At 36.4% G+C, this 18,674-nt stretch overlaps 3 protein-coding genes across 3 annotated transcripts in view; 2 read left to right on the top strand and 1 right to left on the bottom strand.

Moving 5' to 3' along the window:
- The first annotated feature begins 7,468 nt into the window (after positions 1–7,468).
- On the top strand, positions 7,469–8,302 carry LOC144440774 (uncharacterized). Its single transcript, XM_078130153.1, has one exon. The coding sequence runs from the start codon at positions 7,469–7,471 to the stop codon at positions 8,300–8,302; it is 834 nt and encodes a 277-aa protein (XP_077986279.1).
- Positions 8,303–10,299: 1,997 nt separating this feature from the next.
- Positions 10,300–10,995, top strand: LOC144440773 (uncharacterized). Its single transcript, XM_078130152.1, has one exon. The coding sequence runs from the start codon at positions 10,300–10,302 to the stop codon at positions 10,993–10,995; it is 696 nt and encodes a 231-aa protein (XP_077986278.1).
- Positions 10,996–18,622: 7,627 nt separating this feature from the next.
- The window catches only part of LOC144440772 (immunoglobulin superfamily DCC subclass member 3-like), a 106,958-nt gene continuing 106,906 nt past the window's right edge, over positions 18,623–18,674 (bottom strand). The window contains exon 9 of the mRNA XM_078130150.1: positions 18,623–18,647. Within this exon, the coding sequence (XP_077986276.1) occupies positions 18,623–18,647 (25 nt within the window). The remainder of the gene's footprint in view (positions 18,648–18,674) is intronic.

Here is an 18,674-nt window from a genome sequence, read left to right as displayed (position 1 = left end):
TAACTTTTCATTCCACTTTAATTATCAAACCTTGTAATAAAAATATATTTACATATATAAATGATACACCAGTTGTCCGTCATGATGATTGATCGATTTAATTATCAAAAAAAATAATATTTATATATATATATATATATAAGGTAATACCACAAAATGATTGACCAAGTTACCACAATACAGGATTTGAGTAATTATCTTACACGGGTATGTAGTGCATATAGGCGTTCTTACAAATTATTAAGTTGTGTTAATAAAGGAATACTTATTACTAGTGGGATTATTTCAGGAGTTGGTGCATTAGCTGCAATACCTGTAATCCCAGTTTTTGTTAGTTTATTAGCAGCTGTTCCAATAGTCGTTACAGTTGTCAACCAAAACTTAAAACTATCGGATAAAGTGCCGAGGTTGAATTTTAAAGAATTACTAACATATACGCAGGCAAATGTAAACACTGAAACACCTCAGGAATTTATTCAAGAAGTATTCATGAAGTCTCTTGAAATGCAAAAAGCTGCTAATTATGCTCCACCTTTGGAACGTTACATGAAGTATTATAAACTGAATGGATATTCAGAAATTGAAAAATAATAAATATAGTAACTATAATAAATATTACTTTATAGTTTACTAATATGGACCAGTATTTGCGAGACTTGTATTATAATTCTGATTTAGCATACAGCGGCATCACAAAATTGTGGCGTAAAATCAAAGAAGATCAGAAAGATAAAAAACAAAAAATTAAATATAAAGAATTGAAACAATGGCTGGAAGAACAAGAAGTTTACACTATGCACAAACCAGCGATTAAAAAGTTCTTTTACCACAAAGTAATTGTTTCTGGAATCGATGATCAGTGGCAAGCTGACATTGTAGAGATGAATAAAATGAATAATTACCAGGGGTATCGTTACATCCTGACTGTTATCGATGTGTTATCGAAGTATGCCTGGGCGATACCACTCAAGTCAAAACGTGGTATTGAAATGGCTGACTCCTTTGAGTTAATTTTTAAAGACCGTGAACCGAGTAAAATTCAATTTGATGAAGGACGGGAATTTTACAATAAGCATGTTAAAGATCTCTTTGAAAATCGCGAAATTGAGTGGTTTAGTACACGATCCGATAAAAAAGCATCGGTTGTTGAGCGTTTTAACAGGACACTTAAATCACGTATGTATAAATATTTTACTGATAAACAGACTAGAAAATGGGTTGACGTACTAGATCGATTAGTGGATGGTTATAACAATACCTATCACAATTCAATCCACATGACTCCGAAGGAAGCATCATTACCAAAGAATGAAAATATCGTTTGGTATAATTTGTACGGTGCTTATCTCACTGTTGAATATGGAACTCCGAAGTTTAATATCGGTGATACCGTGAGAATTTCCAAATACAAGAACGTGTTTGCCAAAGGATATCTACCAAACTACACACGTGAACTTTTCAAAATCAAACAAATTATCTTTGGTCCCGTTATTGTTTACACTCTGGAAGATTTATCGGGTGAAGACATTGAAGGCACATTTTATGAGCAAGAATTATCGATTGACATGACTAAGAAATCGAAAAATTATAAAATTGAAAAAATATTACGTAAGAAAAAAATCAAAGGCCATGAATACGCATTGGTAAAATGGTTAGGATATGACGATAAATTCAATTCTTGGGAACCGATTGAAAATATTAAAAATATTAATGTATAGTACAACAGTTTAGCAAAAGTTTGACAACAGTTTAGCAAAATGTTTGGAGAGCATAATATCACAAAATTTTTAAACAAGTACAAAGACGTCCTTGGTTTTAATGTAGAGCTCGAATGGGACAACTTGAGAAGAAAAATATGCACGTATTAACTGTAAATACAGGAACAAAATTGAAAGATCAAAGTTTATATCAAATTATTTTAGCCTTTTGTAAAGAAGTCGAAAAAAAGAATTTTTTTAAACTTATTGAATTCTTAAGTTTATTTCCTGACTCAGAGGACAATCAAGAAGTTAAATTTTTGAATGAATACTGGGTTCTTAAATTAATACAAGATACTAGGAACAGACGTATATTTCAAGATAATTATGGAAATTTATTAGTATGTTTTATATAGTTTTATATAAACCTTTTAATATAGAACTTGAAAAATGTGGTCATTAGGATTACCATCTACGAAGTTAACAAGAAAGCCAAATTTATATAGACTGTTTTATATAGAATCACGACCATTAACAAGAACGAAGACGAAGACGAAGACAAAGCCAAAGCCACCTTTAGTCATACCGGAACCATCTCAACTGGAGCCGCACTTTCCAAAACCATTTACTTTAGCACAAAATGCTAACTATGCACTACATCAACCATTTGATAAAGGAAGGTCCGTGGATATACGAGACATATTAGTTAACATGGTTGTTATGTAAGCGAAACTGATCGATTCAATATAAAATTGAGAGATATATTCAAAAACTACATATTAATTCATAAAAATGCAGGCAGTGCCAACAAATGGTTGAAAGGTCCAAATATGGGTTAATGGGATCGACAATTGAATTTTGCTGTTTGGTTAGCTACGACTGGATGTGGTGTTAGTATTCACGATCATTTGTATAATGATGATATCCCTAAACAGATTCAATCATTTTTTAGATTTCACGTGTACTTTACGATACGCCGTATATTGAATGAACTTTCTTGCCCACTACCTGACACCTGACCCCGACACTTTTAATAAAACCGATAATTTATATGATGTACCGTCTTATCATAGAATATACGATGAATTCGAATTAGATTATAATACAGATTTCAGATTCACGTATGACACATCAGGAAACAATGGTATAGGGGTCGGATATGAGTGGTGGAAAAAAGCATATATAAAAGATATTCAATATAAATATCAAAGTACAATGGTTGTAAACCCTTGGGCTCCAGATGAGGCTCGCAGAAGTTGGCATTGGTATAAATTTCAAAATGCCGATTATAAGCCGTACAATTATTTTGTCTTAGAAAACAGCACAGGCTTCACACAAGCGGGTCTAGGAAGATTGAATCGATCGATCGAAGCTTATGTATATTGCGTGTTAGGAAGTCAAGCAGACACGCGAGTAAGTATAGCAAACTCTGGCGGTGCCGGTCAAGAAACGAGACAAAAAATGATTTCATTACTCGAGGATGAGACGAGAGGCATTAATGAAGACAACAGTATACCTCGTTATCAAAATGTAATCAATACAACGAGGGTAAAGTTAGATCTAGCCATTTCTCCTTCTTTATGGTTAATCCCGAGTAAAATGATTATAAATTTGAATACAAATGTGGCGGGTTATAACAATTTCTTACAACAGGCGACAGAAGATATGAAGTTCGGTTATAACAACATAAATAATGACGTAAAAAAATCAGCATTAAAAGAAATGGAAGGTCATGATGCTCCAGTGCAACGACTAGACGCGGTAGCAGACGAAACGGTAGCAGAAGTAGCGGTAGCAGCAGCAGAGACAACAGTGACAGCCGAAGAAGAAGCAGAGACAGCAGTAGCAGCACTAACACCAGAGCATGACATTGGTTCATGAATATTCAACGATGGGAATAATAATCGGTGCAATATTTTTAAGTTACTTATTTATATAATATTATATAGCTTTATAATATAAGATGGCTGACTTTGATCCTTTTAATATTAATCCTTTTAAGGAAAATGTAGATGAAAATGTAGGTGACCCTGGAGAAGACTTGGAAATGACAGACTACGAACAAGATTCGTTGGATTTTGAATTAATGGAGCAAGACTTTCAAGAAACATCATTCACAGAAGGCAGTGCAGCAGATAAATTGACTGAATTAAAAACTAAAGTGTTGTTGGAAACTATTGATGCAGTTATCGAAAAAAGTGGCGTGCCAGTTAATCGAACTGAATTACGATTAAATACATATGCAAAGGATGGATAGTAGTATGATAACATAAAAAATCAACGGATTACAAGAAACGGTAAACTTTTAGCCAAAAGTACAATAAAAAGTAAAATTGGTACTGCAGCTGCTAATAGGCTTTTCGAGGACACTGTTGTTGACACTGCTGCTACCGGTCCTTTAAATGTGGATGAAGTTGAAGCTATAGATTTAACACCACCAATGATTGGACAATTAAGGGACTATCAAGCTTATCTCAGAAGAGACACTGCAGCTAATAAAGATGAAATTGGTAAGGTTGAAAACAAAATTGAAGAATGGAATGAACTCAACCCTGAATATACAATCATGCGTAAAGAAATTGATACAGCAGTCAAGAGTTTAGAATATTTGTATGATAGAAAAAAAGAATTGGAAAACAGACAAAAAATCGAAGAATTAACGCAAGATGAAAAACAAGAATTAGGTAGAATTGAGATTCATATCTTAAAATATAATAAAGAAACTGATATTTTACACAATAAGTTAGCTGAGACATCTGCTTTGAAAGAAGTACTCAAAGACCCAAATCTTAGTATTAAAGATAAACTGGTAATTCTTTTCAAACACAATGGAGTTACTATCGAATCATTATATCGAATTAATATAATTTAATATAGTTATAATATATACTATATATAATGGGTGCGGCAGTTGCGATGTTGGTTGGTGGAGCTATTTTAAATGCAACTGCCTTTGTTGGAGCTAGTTATATAGGTAAGACAGTTACAGGCGATACGAAAGAAGAACATGAAAAAGAATTAAAGAGACATGATTTAGCTTTGGAGAATTTCAATAAAGATCGAGAGGTATGGTTGGAACATAGACAGAAAGTATTGGATTTTATAGCGAAACAAAAAAATTTAGATGTTCATGCGAGACAAAATCTGGTTCTGACTGATCAAAACTTAAATTTGTATCTTGAATTTCATCCACAGAGTACACAAAGTAGTCTTGCCAGTCTTAAGAATGAACCTGAATTTAGTGACTATTATCAACCTTCTAACAACATGAAGACATACCAATATATTTATTTAGCTGGTGGTGGAATATTATTAGTTTATTTAACAAAAAAATATATAATATAATAAACTAACTATTAAAATAATATAATAAACTAACTATATAATGGCATGTCAATTATGTAAACGAAATGGTGTAACAAATACAACTCGTGATTGTACTAACATTTACGGTACACTGTTTGGAAAATCATCTCATTGTTGTGATTCGATGACAGACATAAACTGGTATAACATCATACATTGTAACATATGTAGAAAATTCAATATACCTAGTGATGATATTTGTAAAAACATTTGTGGTAACATCTATGGAAGGTTTCACTGTTTTGACTGCTGTAATTCGTTAAACAAACCTTTAGATAAACATTTAGATGAATCTTTAGATAAATCTTTAGATGAATCTTCAGATGAAAACTTTGAACATGATCAAAGAAAACAAAAAAGTCGAAGCATCTATAACCCTAAAAACCACATTAAAAGAGTTTTAAAAAAATATAATCTAAATTATTATCTTTTAAGAACTGTTACTATAATATTTTTATCAATTAATGAAGTTTATATGGAGCCAACAAGATATCGATCACTCAACTTCAGTGTAATTATAAAAGCAATTCTATTATACTTAGGAAAATATCAGGAGGCTGCTTTAATACCAGAGTTAAAAATGGAATCATTTTCACAGAATCAAATTTTTAAATGATTTTGGGATAAATGGAACGCAGAATATCCAGAGATAGTGAGATTTAGTTGGTGGCGTTTACGATGGCGTCAAATCTTTTTAAAACTGAAGTTAAATAAACCAAAAAAAAAAAAAAATCAAGTTTTTTGAATGATCCTTACATTATGATTTAACTGTTATTTAACTGTTATTTAACTTCTTTTTTTCCATTAATTTTTGGTTTACTACATCAAAATCCATTAGAGTATAACTATGATACGATTTCTTTGGATTTTTCAAAGATTTTTTTAATCCATGTGAAACAACTATTAATGGCAGTTTTGGATTTGTAAGAATCTCATTTATCATTCTGCTAGGAGCGTAAGTATAATAAAGTTCGTTATGAGTTATTGGATTATTGAGACAAATCCTTAATCCGGGACCGTAACAAGAATAAATTTTCTGATATCGAGTAATTAGAAATGGTTTTTCTGTTGGAACTTCTCTCCATTTGATTGTAGGAACCTCTTGGATCCTTCTTTTTTCATCTAAAATATCCAGTAATAAATCCTCACCATTCTCTACAGGATAAGCGATAGCAGGATCAATCAGAGAAAGTGGACTTGATTCAATTGTGTCATCTTCAAAAGTGATTGAATTTTGTCTTTGTTCGTTTGACATTTTGAATTTATTGTGTGTATATACTCTGTGTTTTTATCTCTCTAATTTAGAATACGACATACATACAAGGTGATATATGAACCGTAAACAGTTTGTAAACACTCATTTGTACGCACTTTGTCAGCCCTTTGTCAGACTATTGATCTTTAACCCGGACATACCTGAGGCTACCTGAGGGTAGTCATGCGTCACTGAGTCACTGAGGTGTTCACTGAGGTGTTCAATTAGACAAATAACATAATACGATATATGGGTCATAGACGCGTGACGGGGCAGTCAAGCGTAGTTGCATGTCGCTTCGTGTACCAAAATTATATACCGAGATATGATCGATTACTAATGCTTAATTTACCTTATAACAAGTTTAAAACAGACATGTCGCTTCGTGGTCCAAAACCATATACTAAGACTGGGCCAGCATTTGACCAGCAATTGACTGATTATTTCAATCGCGAGTATAGTGAGCGTATTATAGATGATAAGCCAGAAGACTCAATAGAAGATCAAAGGTTCATGAAACTTGTGGAAAGTGAAACAAAATATATCGATGGACACCATCAAGTTCCACTTCCATTTCGTAACGAGAAAGTTATAATGCCAAATAACAAGACTGCAATGGAACATCGACTAGCTCAGCTGAAGAAACGGTTTAGTAGAGATGATAAGTATCGCACTGAGTATACAGCCTTCATAGAAGACATTGTAAAGAAGGGTTATGCTGAGAAGGTTCCACATACAGAACTGGCTGGAAGAATGGAAAAGATATGGTACCTCCCTCATCATGGAGTTTACCACCCCAGAAGCAAAAGATAAGAGTAGTCTTCGATTGCAGCGCAGAATACCGAGGAACATCCCTGAACAGGGAATTGATGCAGGGACCTGATTTGACAAGTTCTTTGTTAGGAGTACTTATTCTGTTCCGAGAAGAACGGATTGCACTAATGTCAGATGTAGAAGCAATGTTCTCGCAAGTACATGTGTCAAAAACAGATCAAGATTACCAGCGTTTTCTGTGGTGGCCAGATGGCAATGTCGAATGCCCTCCAGTTGAGTACCGCATGAAAGTACACATTTTTGGAGTTACGTCTTCACCCAGTTGCTGTAATTATGCCTTGAAGAGATCTGCAGATGACAGAGTATAAAGAAAACTATGCATAGAAATTTCTACGTTGATGATATGTTGAAAGCAGTACCAACTGTGACTGATGGAAAGACTTTGGCTGCTGGCCTCATAGATACCTGCAAGAAGGGTGGTTTCAGACTCACAAAATGGATTAGCAATGTACGTCCTCCCATACTGGAATGCATCCCAGAAGATGAGAGAGCCAAGGAAATAAAGAATTTGGACTTAGAGCAAGATGACTTGCCGACTGAGCAAGCTCTAGGTATAAACTGGAATGTGGAGTCAGATACTCTTGGTTTCAGCAATAGAATTAAAGAGAAACCAGCAACCAGACGTGGCATCCTTGGAGTGGTAGGCTCAGTGTACGACCGATTGGGTATGGCAGCACCTGCACTGCTGCCACCTAAGATTATACTACAAGATTTGTGTAAAGCAAAGTATGACTGGGATGATGAGATTCTTGCTAAGTATCAAAGACAGTGGGAAAGATGGTTGAAAGACTTATCAAAGTTAGAAGAAAACTTCATGGTTCCTAGATGTATGAAGCCGGAAAACTTCAGTGAAATAGATATTGTTCAACTGCATCACTTCTCAGACGTGAGTGAATCTGGATATGGTGCTGTTTCGTATTTCCAGTTGGTTGACAAGAATGATAATGTTCATCGTGCTTTTCTCATGGCCAAAGCTAGAGTGGCGCCTCTGAAGAAAATATCAATTCCACGTATGGAGTTAACAGCAGGTACAGTAGCAGTACGCTTAGATAGACTTATTAGACAGGAGTTGGCGTTAACAGTTAATGGATCTTTCTTTTGGACCGACAGTCGTACAGTCTTGCGGTATATAAATAATGAACCTACATGATTTCACACATTTGTTACCAACAGAGTAGCAGTGATTCGAGGGGGATCCAAACCAGGAAACTGGGGTTATGTAAATACTAATGATAACCCAGCTGATGAGTGTTCCATAGGACAGACAATGGACACGTTTCTAACCAGATTTAAACTGAATGCCTTCGGTAAGGAATTTCATGATTTATGCAAGAAATTTAGCTCTATATCTGTGATTCGTCAAGTCCCAATGAAAGTTAGTTGTCAAAAATGTTGTTGAAATGCCCGCCACTAGATAAATGATTATGTACAAGCCTTGCAACAAACAGCGGTAGTTTGCTATCGAGAGAAATCGGAAAAGAACATGGTAAAAAGGAGACGGTTTGAGGTCAATAATAATACTTCCTAACTTTTAATCGAAAATCGAAAAAGACACGATTTCTCTTTATTCATCTGCGCATTAGTGTGTGAAATTTGAAAATGATAAGTCCATATTTGACGAAATTGAAACGATGATAAATATTTCACCTGTTTGTGAACTCCGCGCTCATTGTAAACCTATTTTAAGGCCAATTAAAAAATTTGTTTTCTGGTGAGTTTGAATCACTTAAATACCCTGCCTCGGTCTTCTTTTTTCTCGTGTTTGTCCAGCCAATGCAGAGTGCAGATCCAAGGGAAACACAAAATAAGGTTGGCACGTACGAAACCCCTGAAAGCAGAGTCTTTCTCAGTGTAGAGCGATGTAGACCACGAGTATAAAGTTGGCGTCAGATTCAGATTCAGGTAGCGTCATATTGAGCGTCAGATAGCCTCAGATCCGAATACACCCGACGGCAGTGAAGCAGAATCCTTCCCTGTAGTCTCAACGGTATTATTTCAGGTTTGAGTCCGTCGGGTGTCGTCGGATCTGAGACCATCTGGCGCTCAATATAATGTTCATAAGATAACACTACCTGAATCTGAATCTGAATCTGACGCCAACTTTATACTCGTTCGATCGATTAATTACTCAAATTGGTCATTAATATTCATCGGATTATTACCAAAACCTAATCAGTTCTTGCCATTACCCTACGGAAGATGTCTATGAAATTTCGTTTGAATTGATGCAGCCGTTTTTTCAGAAATCATGATACAGACACACACACACACACACGCACAGACACACAGACTTCATTGCTATATTAAGACCTTCCTTATGGAAGGTAAAAAATGAGCGATGGCTCAGAGGTCCCAACTTCCTGTGGAATATGCAGTGTAAATGGCCAACTGAAAACTGTGGTCACCAGTTGGATTTAGAAGACCCAGAGGTAAAGAGGAGCGTATTGGTGCATAGCATATCATCTACAAGTGACGTCATGGACCCAGTACACAGACTGATCGAGCGCTACTCAAGCTGGTACGTGTTGAAGAAAGCTGTGGCCTGGATACTGAAAGTGGGTGAGGTGCTATTGAAGTGCTCCAGAAATAAAGGCGACAGTAAACTAACAAGTTACAAGAGCTAACAGTTCAAGACATAAGTTCAGCAGAGAATGTTATCATAAGGTTTGTTCAACGTGAAGCATTCAGCAGAGATATAGAGGATTTGAAGAGAAGAGGAGATCACCATGCTGATAGAAGGAAACCAAGAAACAGTCATATTTATAGATTGGATCCTTTCATGGGAGACGATAACTTACTAAGTGTAGGACATCTGAGTTTGTCCATGATCTCTGAAGAATCAAAATATCCTGTAATCTTGCCAAAAAACAGTCATGTATCTACATTAATACTTCATAATATTCATGAGAATAGTCAGCATTTTGGGAGGTCATATATCCTGTCCAAGTTGCGTGAGAAGTATTGGATCCCTAATGCCAACTCAGCAGCAAAGATGATGGTCACTAAATGTGTTGTATGTACACGTCAGCGAGCTAAACTTGTTGAACAATAAATGGCTACAGGCAAACAGACCACCATTTACTAGTGTGGGAGTTGACTACTTTGGTCCTATTGAAGTAACTGTAAAAAGAAGTACAGTCAAACGCTATGGTGTTATATTCACCTGTTTGGCCATACATTCATATTGAAGTAGCACATGCATTGAGCACAGATTCTTTCATTAATGCACTGAGAAGATTTCTTGTGCGTAGAGGACCAGTGAAGACTATAAGATCCAACAACGGAACTAACTTCGTCGGCACAAACCAAGTACTGAAAGAAGAGATGGATAAATGGAACCAGACCAAGATAAAGGAAACCTTGCTACAGGAAGGTATAGAGTGGAAATTCAATCCGCCTTATGGTTCCCATTTTGGTGGAGTGTGGGAGAGACAAATTCGTACTATTAGACAACTTCTACAAGTTATAGTGAAACAACAGAAGTTGACTGATAAAAGTCTGCGTACATTTCTGTGTGAAGTAGAGCATACGATAAACAGTCATCCAATAACTGTGTCATCTGATGATACCAGACATTTACAAGCATTGACACCCAACATGTTGCTAAATATGAAAGGAGCAGGACTGCCACCTGGATTAGTGGAGAAGAGTGACTCATGTGCTACACAGAGATGGAAGCAAGTCCAGTACTTGTCTGAATTGTTTTGGAAGAGGTGGACTAAGGAATATTTGCCTGCTTTGCAAGAGAGGCAGAAATGGCTCAAAGTTAAGAAGAACCTCAAGATTGGTGATATAGTGTTAGTGAAGGATGAAAACATGCATGGCTGCATGGCTGTTGGGTAGAATCGTCAAAGTTATGCCGGATCGTAAAGGTTTGGTGAGAAGAGTATTGGTGAAGACTAGAGCCTCTGTTTTGGAGAGACCATATGAGTTGTGTACACTATTAGAAGCAGAGTGCTAATGGTCTGATGGTGATGTGATACTGATGTACCTTTGGTATTAGTGTGTTATATTTGAGCAGTTGGGCCCATCAAACCCACTGTCTCCAGTAGAATGCAAATGATCTCAATTAGTGGATAACCTAGTGTTTGTTCTGGTTATGGAGTTCTGGTAATGATGGTTTGGAAGGGAGAGCATCATGCTTGGCAGCATGATATGACCGAGACGTGGTCTGGGCATGGTCGTGATGATGTCAGAAGAATTGTGAAGTTTAAGCTCCAGGATTTTCGGAGTATGATGTGTTCAAGTAGACTTAGGTATGCAGTTGTTTGAGTTTCTAGTTTACTTAAGTCGTGTTCATGTACGCTTCATTTTATTGAACTTTTTTCAAGTTATTTCTAAATTTGGAATGTAATTTGTTAATGCTGGCACTTGCAAAGCAAAATTCATAGGCATCTTAAGTATTAGTTAAGATGAAAATTGCACATTTATTTATGAACAATTTTAGGGGCTGGTGTAGACACGCCCTATTTCAAAGCTACTGTTCATGTTCTAAGTAAGCATTCAGTTAATTAATTGTTATAGCGCCCTCTCTCGCAGTTATAGTCAGAAAGTTATTTTTAGTTTACAAAAAGACAACATGGCGCTGATTTGAACATGCCGTTGTGAGCAGTTCGGTGTATTTACCAGTTTTTATGGGGTTTATTGGGAGGCATGGTGACAGCAGGTGCTAGTATTAGGAAAACAAGTGTTCCAGAATAAACGTGTGTAATTCACATGGGATTTCATGGTGTCTTCGCATGTGTTTTGATGGTTGGAACTCTTGAATGCTGGTATTTGGCAGTCAACGTGAGTATCATAGATCCTTGTCATTAATGATATGATATGATGATTTTATTTGGGTAAAAATTTATACAAGTACATATTAAAATACAAGGATAAAAAATCACCGAGGATAACACATAAAAGTATTTTTAAAAATACTTATTTCCAATGTGGTCCTCATAGGGGTATTCAAAACGCCATGGCAACAATTTTACAACAACAACAAACAAACAAACAAACAAACAAACAAACAAACAAACAAAATTAAAATAATTTTAAATGTAATACAGATGACAGAGCACAAAAAAAATTATAAAATACACAGACTACACCAACAATTTAGAAAAAGGAAGGACTAAAAAGTTACAAAATATTATGTTCTTTAACCTCTAATTTGTTCCATAAAAAAGATTTGACATGGTTTTTAAAACTATGTTTTGTATGAGATTGTTTCACTGAGAGTGGGAGACTATTCCAAAGACCAATGCCTGTGTAAGCGAATGAACTCTTACCCATACCACTGACTCTTGGAACTACACATGAAAGTTCACTCGCTCTTGTTCTATAACTGTGCCGATTACGGACCATTTCTATATTGCAATTTAAGTACTCAGGAGCACAATGATTTATGATGTTGAACATATAATGAGTTTTAATTGCTCAACCCTCAATTCTACAGGAAACATACCTACAAGTTTAAATTGATTATATCCAATGTGTGTTCTAGGAGCAGCACTAAGTATGTATCTTATGATGTTATTTTGCAGAACTTGTAGTCTACCCTTCAACTTCTTTGTGAGACCACTGTACCACGATGAACAGGCATAGTCGAAATGACACTGAATCAAAGCCGAGACAAGTAATTTCTTTGTTTTCAGATTAAAAGATCGAGTATTACGCTATAAAAATTTAAGTTTGTTTGCGCATTTTGATAGCACGCTAGAAGCTATAATCTCACCAGATAAAGACTGATCCAATGAAACCCCCAAGTATGACACACTCACCTTAGATTCAATCTCATTCCCATTACAACGCACATTTACTTTATTTGTTGTATGCAAACGTTTCTTGGAGGAAAATAAAATAGACTCAGTTTTACCCAGATGTAAAGATAGCTTATTGTCTGTTAACCATTCACTAACGGATGTCAACTCCATACTCAGGGTCTCCTCTATCTCTGATATATCCTTCCCTGATACCAACAATGATGAGTTGTCAGCATACAGCATAAGTTTGCACTTAACTGCAGCTTTCATATCATTCACATATATCAGAAACAGAAGAGGCCCGAGAATGGAGCCTTGGGGGACCCCACATGCAATTCCTTTAGATCCAGAATGAACACCATGGACATCAACGACTTGTGACCTACCAGTTAGATACGATTTGAACCACTTTACTGATATTTCATTTATCCCTAAATATTTAAGTTTAGTTAATAGTATATCATGATGTACCGTATCGAAGGCCTTTTGGAGATCTAACATAACCATACCGGTGAGGTTCCCTTTATCATTTTCTTGTTTGATATAGTCTGACAGGTGAATTAGACATGTATCGGTAGAATAAGAGGGCCTAAAACCAGACTGGAATTCATACAGTAAACTATTTTGGACAAGATAATCATTAATTTGATTGTACACCACTCTTTCAAACACCTTTGAAACAATACTCAATACAGACACAGGCCTATAATTACCAGCTTCAGTTTTACACTTCTTTTTGTACAGAGGCACAATTCTAGCTTTCTTCAGATCATCGGGAAAAGTACCCGTATGGATAGAAATATTCATAATATGAGCTAGGGGTTTGGCAATAATCGAAGCACCATCTTTTACAAATCTTGCAGGAATAATGTCTAAACCTGTCGCTTTACTGTCACTCACATTACCCAATAGCTTATAAATTTGATCTTCTGAAACAGATGATAAACCAAACATGTTGTCTGAGATATCTTTACAACGATAAAATTGTGTAATATGGGAAACACCATAGCGACCGGCACAAGCTGGAAGTTTATCAACAAGTGGAGAGGCAATAGTTGTAAAAAATGAATTAAAATGATCAGCAACCTTCAATTTATCGAAACACAAACTATTATCAACATTCAGAACAATATTACTGGATTTCGTTTTACATCTAAAAGAAGAGCCAAGATCTTTTAAAACTTTCCATCATTTTTTGGGATGATTATGATTATTGTTAACAGCATTTACATAATATTGAGATTTAGCTTTTATCTTTCTTATATCTAACCTGATTTCTATAATGTTGGAATTGATTGAAATCCGAAATATCTTTTGACCTTCTGACTTTGGTAAAATATTTGTCCCTCTGGCTAATGAGGTCTAATATGTCACTGGTGATCCAAGGATCTGATCGCTGCTTTAGCCGAATCTCCTTGACTGGTGCCAATATGTCAAGAACAGATAAGAACTTTGTTTTGAAATTAGACCAAGCTTCCTCTATAATGTTACATTCCATTACCTCTGACCAGTCCTGTTCATCAAGAGATTTCACAAAACGTTCTTTACCATATTGTTTCATAGATCGAATACGGACAGTATTGTGTTTGTTCGTCTTGAACTTGATGACCTTACAAGTGCAGAAAGTTAACATGTGGTCACTTAATCCGATGCTAATGACACCTGACTGGCATACTTTCTCGGGATCTGATACAATAATCAAGTCCAAAATAGATTCACTTCTAGAGGTCATTCTAGTTGGATTTTAGCTGCGTAAGATTTTATTAAAAATAATAAAATCGTAAAACTTGTGAAGTCACATATTAAATACAGTCGCCGCCGCTTTATCAGAATCCCGATAAAGGGGATTTCCGGTTAAATGGGACGTTTTACTGTGTAACGGATTTTTTTAACGGAGTTTGAATGGATAAACAGGACGCCCTGTCGGTTAATTGGGACATTTTTTGAACGATATGAACAATAAAGTATTTATTCAGCAGTACAAAACAAAAGATTTTGTCAATGATGTGTCAATTTTTTACTGACCAACAATTAGCGACACTGTGACCAATGCATAGATTGACTTTTGTGTCATGTTTTGTCCTTGTCTACGTTGAATAAACGTGTGAACGACCCAGCTATGGCAATAAATCAAAGGTCATGTCAACAGAAAGGGTAGGATTAGTTTAACTATCAGTGAAAAAATCGAAGCCTAAAAACAATCAGAGGCGAAAACCACTCACATTTTGCTGTGTCGATAGCACACACACGCAACTGTAAACTCTAACCTGTGAACGTTAACCTCATGTAGCTCCGCCCCCAAAAAGATGTGACACGTTGCTCGTGGCAACGTATCCGCTTCTCCTTGTTTACGTCATACTCATGGCTAAAAAAAACATACCGGGGCATCGTTCAATACACTCTGACAATAACATGTTATTAACGAACAACGTCTATCACCCATGATAGAAAGCTGCGGCTTTTTCACATCAAATAACACAACACGTTTTCGAAAGTTGCCTATTTACCATATGATTGACATGACTTTTTTTAATCAAGTTTTTGAAAAGGCCGACATCAAAATTGCCGTGTCCTGTCACTTATTTTCTACGGACATTCACAAAGATTGATTGACAAGAACACTTCTTTTATGCGGTCTTTCATAACGATTCAGAGACATGGCGTTGATCATTCTCACATTTTCAAAAGCTTGAAATAAAAAAGAGCCGCGCTCTGTTATTTGGTTAAAGCGGGGTTTCTAAAAGACATCGGCACTATGCACTCATGTGTTTAACTTTCGTGATAGCGTCGAACATGTCAATTTGTAAGAAGTGTTAATCGTGAAATGGCTGCTCGTCCTTATAAGTCCAGTGATCTGTTCATTTAGTTCACTTCGAAAATTTCCTTGTGAAAGAGAACATGGCTATGTCTAAGAAACGCATCGATCTATCCCTCGCTGATAAAGTCAAACTGCTGAAACATTTAGAGTTGCCTGGTGTTAGCCAAGCATCCGCTGCAAAGAAGTTTGGTGTGTCTACATCGCAAGTCTCAAGACTAGTGAAAGCAAAGCATCGGATCATCGAAGAGTTTGACAGTGCTAGCGGCAATCGAAACCGTAAACGACAGAGAACTGGAAAAGAAGAAGATGTTGGGAGTGCACTGTTTCTGTGGTTTCAGCAGAAACTTAGTCAGGGTGCATGGCTGTCGGGGCCTATGCTGAAACAGAAGGCGACAGAGCTTGCATTAGCACAAGGGAGTGACTTCACCCCGTCTGATGGTTGGTTGTCATGCTGGAAACATCGCCACAACATTGCCTACAAATGAGAACAGGGTGAAAAGCAGAAAGCAGACTTCCCAGCAGCCAAACGCTGGAAGACAGAAAGCATACCGAACATTTTGAACTCATACCACAAAGATGACATTTTCAACGCAGATGAAACCAGGCTTTATTTTTGGGGCCTTCCTGACAAGGGGCACTGTGTAAAAGGCGATGATCTGGAAGGTGGAAAAAAGGCAAAGGACAGAATCACCACACTTGTATGTGCAAACATGTCAGGGACAGAAAAACGTAAACTTTTAATCATTGGTAAAAGTAGGCAACCCCGCTGCTTCCCTAGAGATTTGTCCCGACTTCCAGTTGACTACAGCAATTCAAAGAATGCATGGATGACAGGCGATTTGTTTACCAAGTGGTTACAAAAGTGGGACAGTGAACTCCGTTCAAAACGTCGTCGGATCTGCCTACTTACCGATAACTGTGCCGCTCACCCGTCAACTGTTACATTGACAAACATCGATATGAAATGCCTACCACCGAACACAACAAGTTTAATTCAACCAATGGACATGGGAGTTATCAAGAATTGGAAGGGCCACTCCAGAAGTCGACTGAATGCTCGTACCATTGCTGCACTCGATGCCGATCCAGATCGACGAGCCGTTGATGTTGTGAAGCAGTTCACTGTCTTGGATGCCATTTACCTGGCGAAAGAGTCATGGGATGCTGTAAAGCCAAAAACACTCGTTGGGTGTTTTCGTAAAGCCGGCTTGTCAGACCCAGACACCGTAGTCAATGAAGATGTTGCTGTTGATAACGACGATGTCCTGGCCGATGTCCCCATTCCAGACAACATGACATCAGAAGAATTCAACGAGTACGTCGAGATGGACGATGTCATTGAGGTCACCGGGGAGCTGTCTGATGCGGAGCTGCTTGAGTCAGTTCGCGTAGCGAAACGTCCAAAGAATGAAGATCATGACTCAGACTCAGACATAGAAAATGAACCACCAAAATTCACCGTGAAAGAACAGATGGAGATGGTCGGCTACCTACGCCGATTTACTCAGAGAAAGGTATGGTTTCTGTGTTGCCGATGCTCCGTCAAATCGAAAACGCTGTCTACGCTGATGTTGCAGAAGCGAAAAAACAACGCACTATCGATTCGTTTTTCAAGTAGGTGTTAACCCCGAGATTGTACTCCTTCCAGAAATTTATTTATAAACATTTCAGAAAAGACTTTCGCTCTTTTTAACAGAGATAAACAGACACTCTTTTACACTTTTGTCATCGTAGTTTTCTACCTGAAATTTACATTGTATATTTGTCAAAACATGTAGTATTTTTTTTGAAAGGGTTAAAATGTAACAATAAATTAAAGTCAACTTAAATGTATCAATGTGTGTGCTCGTAGTTTTCTACCTGAAATTTACATTGTATATTTGTCAAAACATGTAGTATTTTTTTTGAAAGGGTTAAAATGTAACAATAAATTAAAGTCAACTTAAATGTATCAATGTGTGTGCTCGTAGTTTTCTACCTGAAATTTACATTGTATATTTGTCAAAACATGTAGTATTTTTTTTGAAAGGGTTAAAATGTAACAATAAATTAAAATCAACTTAAATGTATCAATGTGTGTGCGATGTTATGTCTGAGTAATCTAGTAGTGTATGTGTCTGATTGTGTGGGTGTGATCGACCAGTTTTTCAACCGGCCGTATAATCGGGACGGCCGGTTAAAAAAAATACAAAATAAATAAATCATCTACTCCCAAGGTGTCCCAATTAAACGGCGGCGACTGTAGTGGATGCGGAAACTGCCATCAACTTAAAAAGACACTCTAAAACTGTTCTTCCAATCTGTAATGGCTATACATCTGGTAGGAAGAAATAAACAACACAGACCATTTGGAAAACAAGGGAAAACCTAAAGTAGACTTTCAGACAGAAAAAAAAATATAATAAAAAAAAAATAAAAAATACCGCCAATGGTGTTGTAGCACAACTGTACAGTTTTTAAAAATGTTTATTCATATGCTAGTCCATGCTAACAATAGGTGTTCATTTCCTGAATGACTTTCCAGTTGCCTATCCAACCATGTTGCTATCTTTGCGATAAACGCGATCATTTGGTTGCTATGGTAGTAGTCATGTTGCTAGATATATTTGCATACATTTTTTAATGTTTTTGTTCACTTGTGTATGAATTTCTGATATTATCTTTGCAATATATGTTATCGGTTGGTTGTTGCTATGAGCGTGGGCTTTGTGCCAGGCATATTTGCATACATTTTTAAATGTTTATTCATTTCTCTAGTAATCCTCTTATCTTCACAATATATGTGATCATTTGGCTGTTGCTATGGGCGTGGTCTTGTTGCTAGGCAAATTTACATACATTTTTTGAATGTTTATTCAATTGGTAGGTTATAGTTAGGATAGTGGAAATAGTGTAGTAGTTTTTAGTCCTTCAAGTCTACAGGCAGGCTATAAGAACACAAAATGTATGACAAA

Source organism: Glandiceps talaboti, chromosome 10, assembly GCF_964340395.1.
Source record: "Glandiceps talaboti chromosome 10, keGlaTala1.1, whole genome shotgun sequence".
NCBI classification, from domain to species: domain Eukaryota; kingdom Metazoa; phylum Hemichordata; class Enteropneusta; family Spengelidae; genus Glandiceps; species Glandiceps talaboti.
This window is presented reverse-complemented; position numbering and strand designations above follow the sequence as displayed.